Source organism: Rana temporaria, chromosome 4, assembly GCF_905171775.1.
Source record: "Rana temporaria chromosome 4, aRanTem1.1, whole genome shotgun sequence".
NCBI lineage: Eukaryota > Metazoa > Chordata > Amphibia > Anura > Ranidae > Rana > Rana temporaria.
In genome coordinates, this window is record NC_053492.1 from 11,672,948 (window position 1) to 11,680,018 (window position 7,071).

Genomic DNA, 7,071 nt, shown 5'->3' on the forward strand with positions numbered 1-7,071 from the left:
AAATCCCAACTTGATTTGCATGAAAGATCTCACACAGGAGAGAAGCCGTATTCCTGCCTGGAGTGCGGAAAATGTTTTTCATGTACATCTCATCTTTACAGACATCAGAGAACTCACATAGAGGAGAAGCCATTTTCCTGTCCTGAGTGCAGGAAATGTTTTGTAAATAAATCGGCTCTTGTCACACATCAAAGGTCTCACATGGGGGAGAAGCCATATTCCTGTTCTGAGTGCTCGAAATCTTTTTTACATAAATCTTCACTTGTCACACATCAGAGATGTCACACAGGGGAGAAGCCATTTTCCTGTCCTGAGTGTGGAAAATGTTTTTCCGATAAGTCCAGTCTTAATCATCATCGGAGATTGCACACAGATCAGAAACGTTATTCCTGTAATGAGTGCGGGAAATGTTTTTCAAGAAGGTCCACTTTCCACAATCATCAGAAATCACACACAGGTGAGAAGCCGTATTCCTGTTCTGAGTGCTCGAAATCTTTTTTACATAAATCTTCACTTGTCACACATCAGAGATCTCACACGGGGGAGAAGCCATTTTCCTGTCCTGAGTGTGGAAAATGTTTTTCAGATAAGACCGGTCTTAATCATCATCGGAAACTGCATACAGATGAAAAACGTTATTCCTGTAATGAGTGCGGGAAATGTTTTACAATGAAGTACAAACTTCAAAATCATCAGAGATCACACACGGGTGAGAAGCCCTATTCCTGTGCTGAGTGTGGGAAATGTTTTGCACTAAAATCAGTACTTGTCTCACATCAGATGTTGCACACAGAGGAAAGGCCATACTCCTGTCCTGAATGTGGGAAATGTTTTCCACAGAGGTCCAATCTTTACAGACATCAGAGATCTCACAAGGGGGAAAAGCCCTATTCCTGTCCTGAGTGCGGAAAATGTTTTTCAGACATGTCCTATCTTTATATTCATCAGAAATTGCACACAGGTGAGAATCTGTATTCCTGTTCTGAGTGTGGGAAATGTTTTATACGAAAACCAGAACTTGTCGTACATCAGAGGTCTCACACGAAGGAAAAGCCGTATTCCTGTCCTGAGTGTGGGAAATGTTTTTCACAGATGTGCCATCTTTCCAGACATAAGAAATCTCACACAGGGGAAAAACCTTACTCCTGTCCTGAGTGCAGAAAATGTTTTGTAGACAAGTGCCAACTTCGTAGTCATCAGAGATTGCACACAGGTGAGAAGCCGTTTTCCTGCTCTGAGTGTGGGAAATGTTTTTCACACCAATCAGGACTTGTCTCACATAAGAGATCTCACACGGGTGAAAAGCCGTATCGCTGTCCTGAGTGCGGGAAATGTTTTTCACAGAAGTCCCATGTTTCCAAGCATCAGAGATCTCACGCGAGGAAGAAACTACTTTCCAGTTGTGAGTGAGGGAATTGTTACTGAAGCCCTGCCTTCCTGTATATCAGGGATTCCACACAACCCTTGAGGTGTATTAGTGTATTAGTGCCTTGAGTGCGGGAAATGTCATATATATATATATATATATTAGAAGGCCAAAATGGTGGCCTGAGTTTATGGGAGGAGCCCGGAGACTATTTAAACAGAGCACTCACCCACACTCACTGTCGGTTCCAGTGCACGATATCTACGTCACCAGGCCGACGATCCAGAGCACAGCATATTCCTGTCTTCCTTGTTACTACTCGTCCGTGGCTTTCCTTGCTATTCCGCCCTCCGGCGCAGGTAGGAGCTATTACCTTCCATTGGTCATGTTGTTACATCAGTATTGGCGTGTACTGTATACCCCATCCTGTGTTAATTTCCCGCCGCGGAACTTTGTGTTGCTTACCACATGTCGGAAGCCCCCTCCCCCCTGTCATTTACTTGTACACAGCCAGATGATCTCTTTGCTGAGTCTGTCACTTAGACGGAGCAGCGGCATGTTTCCCTGTGTTTCAGAATGCTCAGCACCCCTGGCTTCCCTCCAGACGTGCAGTGCTCCCTTCCGGCCACCGGGTGCTGCTTGCACATGCAGGTGGATCATAACGTGATGTTACAGCATCCCCAGTTTCCTCCACCCGAGGTTAACTATTCACCTTCCCACTCCCCAAGACATGCCACCTTCTTAATGTATATTGCAATACAATGTTCAGAAGATTACGCCAAAGTCCTTATGAATATTGATGTAACAATTATGGCAGCCTTAGCAGATTCTCAGCAAAGTGCTGAATGCTTGGTATATGACAGGAGAACCTGCCATGACAAAACATCACAGTTTGTTGCAAGTTTTTTTTTTTTTTGTTTGTTTTTTCCCTTCTCACAAGGAAACTTTTGTTCACAAGTTTACCGGAAGTTCCCGCCTTCCAGCCAACTCTCATTGCGTACACCCCCATTTTCAGACCCTCGCAAACGCAACGCCATCTCAACAGCCCCACACTCGCAGAGACCCCAGCAACCACGCTATCGTCTCACAACAACTTCACACCTGTACTTACCGAGACTCTTGCAATCGCGCAAATTTCGTCTCAGCAGCCAGACTCCCTCCGAGTCCCGGGCAATATCGCCTCAACAATCCAGACTGAGGCCCTTGCAACCAGGCTTTCCCTCTCAGCAGACCACATTGAGACCCTTGCTAAACCACGCAATATCGTCTCAGCAGTCCAGACTCTTGCCCTTGCGACCAGGCTTCTTATCTCAGCAAACCAGACCAAGACCCTTGCTAAACCACGCAATATCGTCTCGGCAGTCCACACTCTTGCCCTTGCGACCAGGCTTTTTATCTCCACAGATCGGACCGAGACCCTTGCTAGATCACGCAATATCGTCTCAGCAGTCCACACTCTTGCCCTTGCGACCAGGCTTCTTATCTCAGCAAACCAGACCGAAGACCCTTGCTAAACCACGCAATATCGTCTTAGCAGTCCACACTCTTGCCCTTGCGACCAGGCTTCTTATCCCAGCAAACCAGACCGAGACCCTTGCTAAACCACGCAATATCGTCTTAGCAGTCCACACTCTTGCCCTTGCGACCAGGCTTCTTATCTCAGCAAACCAGACCGAAGACCCTTGCTAAACCACGCAATATCGTCTTAGCAGTCCACACTCTTGCCCTTGCGACCAGGCTTCTTATCTCAGCAAACCAGACCGAGACCCTTGCTAAACCATGCAATGCTGCCTCAGCAGCCCAAACCACTCATAATGACCATCGCAGACTCCGTTTCACACCCTTTGGCATCAAACATCATGGCCCCCACAATCGCCTAGCGAAACCCAGAACATACGTTATCTTCAGTACCGTACCAGCTACTCATCACCCTCTCTCTCTTCCTCAGATCAGTCCACTTCAGGTCTCAACCCCACCAGGTTGGTCGTTCACCCCTAAGAAACAAGTTCCCGGTCGACCCAGTCTCAGTCCGTGCCAGGACCTCCCTTCCAGGACTCCACTCAGGTGTGTAGCCAACGAATCTCCTTCTTAAACCAAGTCCCCGTCCCCAATATTTTGCCTCCTCCTTTCGTTGCTGCAATCCAATACCACAGTTCTTTATGTATACTCGCACCCACTTATTCTTTTTCAGTCAGAGTCATGTCGCAGGCCGGCAGTATTGACCTCACACCCGCCCCTCTGTCACCCTCCACGGGCTCAGAGAGCGGCAGCCTGCAGACCTTCCGCACATGGACCATCCCCAGGATTATAGCACAGCTTAGACGCAAGGGCATCCCCTACCCCGCTACGGCCCGGAAGGCAGAGCTCTTCAGGCTACTTTTCCCGCCAACACCCAATACAGCACCCTCCAACCCACAGACATCCTTGCAGTCCATATCCGGGGCTATCTCCCAGCTGCACTCCATGGTCGCCACACTATCCGCAACAGTTTCCGACGTACAGACCAGAGTCGCAACCCTGGAGGCTCGTCCTCTCACACCCGTCCATGACACAGTCGTGGTTTCGGCGCTGGCATCCCCTCTTACAGGTACGCCAGAGTCCTCTTCTACCGTAATCCCCGCGCACCTTGTCTCCGCCAGCCTCAGGAAGGATATCTTGGAGGGAAAGGACGTAAATTTAGCGTCTCTGCTGGTTTCGGTGCACGACGTGGCCGACAACCGAGCATATGCCTGGGGGGATGTATCGGTAGTCGTCAAATCAAAAGACCCCAGACTCAGCCGTAAACTTACAGTCACTGAGTTCGTCCTGGCATTCGGAATGTTTAGGGACATCATCTGCTCAGCCGCCCCCAACAGGAGGGAAGAGCTGGACCTATATCTCCATTCAGTCACAGATTTAGGTTACAAGTACGGAGGGCACGCCTTCTATGACTACCACCGCTCGTTTTCGGCCAAGGCAGCTGCCAAGCTCAGCCAGTTTCAGGCCAAGACAGACTGGAGCATTTGTGACACAGAGCTTTTCTGCCGGCATTTTGCAGGCCTCCGCTCACCACTGTGCACCCTCTGCCAGTCCTCTACCCACACGGCAAATTGGTGCTCCGATAACTCCACTAAGCGCCCTGCCTACCCTCCCTCCTCCAGTACCAGTCAGAGCCTCCCAGGTCCCAGTCAGCAACGACAAGTGGATAGACTAGGACGGCCTATCTTTTTCCTAGGAGGCGCTCCCATCTGCAACAATTTTAATAACGCCGGTTGCTTTCACAGCCAGTGCAGGCTACTCCACGTTTGCACAGCATGCCACAAAGCTCACCCAAAGACCACCTGTCAACTCAAACAGGACTCAAAGGCCTGACTAAGCCGAATAGATGTTGGCTGGCTAGGCTTCTACCTCTCTACTCACCCCACTCCTTCACTGGCCATATTTCTGGTGCACGGCTTCACAGAAGGCTTCCACACTGGCCTCATTACCTTACCCCTCACCTCACACGAGTGCAAGAACCTCCAGTCAGCAGCCATCGACACGCAAGCAATCGACTCCTTACTACAGTCAGAAGTGGATAAAGGCTTTGTTATTGGCCCCTTCCCACAGTCTCCTTTCCCAGTCTGGAGAGTTAGCCCTATTGGGCTTGTCAAGGGCAAGTTCACTAATAAAGTCCGCTTGGTGTACGACTTGTCTGCGCCTCATTGCTCCCACATCCCCAGCCTGAACTCCCTAATCCCCTCTGCACAGTTTTCCCTCAAGTACGCCTCAGTGGACCTGGCCATCCAAACAATCATCTCAATAGGCCCCGGAGCCTGGCTATCCAAAGCGGATATATCTGACGCATTCAAGCTCCTTCCCATTGAGCCGTCCCTCTGGCGCTGGCACGGCATCAAATGGAGAGAGGCCTACTACTTCGCCACCAAACTGACCTTTGGCTCAAAAAGTAGCCCATGGCTCTTTAATGTCTTTGCCCAGGCCCTCACATGGATACTGTCCCACCAGGCCCACTGTCACTCAGTCATCCACTACCTTGATGATTTCCTGCTCATTGAGCAACCAGGTACATCCCCCACTGATCTAGACAAATTAAGGGTGGTCTTCAACAACCTAAATGTGCCCCTAGCCGAGCACAAAGTAGAAGGACCAGCACATTCCATCACCTTCCTAGGTATCAACCTAGACACACAAGCCATGCAAGCGAGCCTGCCTCTTGACAAATTAACTCGCATCAGGGCTACTATCCACGACTTCACTCAGTCGCAAGGATGTACCAGGAGACAGTTACAGTCCTTACTAGGGATGATGAATTTTGCTATGAGGATTATCCCTCAAGGACGGTCCTTCATATCACGACTCTTAGTCTTTCTCACGCCAGCACAAGACCCAGACCGAATCCTCAAGCTAGATCAGGCAGCAGTATCAGACTTGGCCATGTGGGATGAATTCCTCACTAGCTGGAATGGCATCTCAATGTTCATCCCAGCTCTTTTAGACGAGTCTCCACAGGTGGTCACCGATGCCGCAGCCTCCAGCGGCTTTGCGGCCATATTTGGCCGTCACTGGTTCGCCGAACCTTGGCCCCCAGAAATCCTCCTAATCCCAGGCTTCACCCAGTCGTCATCTCTCTTCGAGCTTTACCCGGTCGTTGCAGCTGCCCAGCTCTGGGGCCACACGTGGACAAATCAAACAGTGCTTTTTACCACGGACAACCAGGCCACAGCTGACATAATTAACAAGGGCAGATCCCGATCTCTCCATATTATGTCCTTCCTGCGTAGGCTCGTGCAGCTGTCTCTCTGCCACCACTTTAATTTTGTTTGTAGACATATTCCAGGCAAACTCAATACCGCTGCTGATGCACTGTCCCGTTTCAACCTCACCTTGTTTTTTCAGCAGGAGCCTGGAGCCGACCCAATGTCCACCCCTGTCCCACCCTGGTCGTTGCTAACGATGGATTAAAAACTCACCTCGCCAACGCAACTCTACTCATCAACCAGTCTTTGTCTCACAACACATTGAAATCCTATGTCATGGCTTGGAACACCTACTGCAAATTTCTGGCCTCTTGCCCAGGAGCAGCAACAGGCGATGTCCGACACATTCTAGCCTTCGTGTCATACTGCCATACCCAGCTAGCCCTCGCTCATAACACTATAAAACTGTACCTAGCCGGCGTCCAGCACTTCCTATCTTTAGAAGACCCCAGCAGACCGTCAGTGTTCACCGCCCATGCCGTTAAGTCACTCTTGCGAGGCATTCAGAAACTCAGACCAGTGACCAGTGGCAAACGCCTACCTATCACCAGTGCCATTTTCAGGGACATGTCCGAGATCCTCACCCGTTCCCCCTTCGGGGCACTGCCCAGCCTAGTCATCCAGGCGGCCATCTACTTGGCCTTTTATGGTTTCCTACGACCCGGCGAATTCACAGTCAGCGGCCCCAGCAGCCACACACTGCTCCGATGCCACCTGACTCGCTCTCAGAACCATTACACCCTTCGTCTCCTAGTCAGTAAGACGCAACAAACAGGCCCAGGGGTCGACATCTTGCTGTTTCAGACCAACAACGCCTGGTGCCCAGTAACAGTCCTTGATCGACTGCTATCTCAGCTTCCCGACCAATCTGAGAACAGCCCCTTACTACCCTTTCTAACTAGCCCCCTCAGCAGCAGCCAATTCATAAAACACATCAGGATCCTCCTAAGCAACCTAGGCTTCAACCCC

At 50.3% G+C, this 7,071-nt stretch overlaps 2 protein-coding genes across 2 annotated transcripts; both read left to right on the forward strand.

Annotated features, from left to right (window-relative positions):
* Positions 1–1,528: 1,528 nt before the first annotated feature.
* LOC120935904 lies at positions 1,529–4,735 on the forward strand. The gene is made up of 2 exons (XM_040347936.1): positions 1,529–1,725; positions 3,315–4,735. Exon 2 carries the CDS (start codon positions 3,566–3,568, stop codon positions 4,715–4,717), a length of 1,152 nt encoding a protein of 383 aa, XP_040203870.1. The 5' UTR covers positions 1,529–1,725; positions 3,315–3,565; the 3' UTR covers positions 4,718–4,735.
* Positions 4,718–6,802, forward strand: LOC120935520 (the record flags this gene model as incomplete). Its single annotated transcript, XM_040347569.1, has 1 exon — positions 4,718–6,802. A coding segment is annotated over one exon (1,590 nt), but the record flags the coding sequence as incomplete, so codon positions are not given.
* Positions 6,803–7,071: the final 269 nt, after the last annotated feature.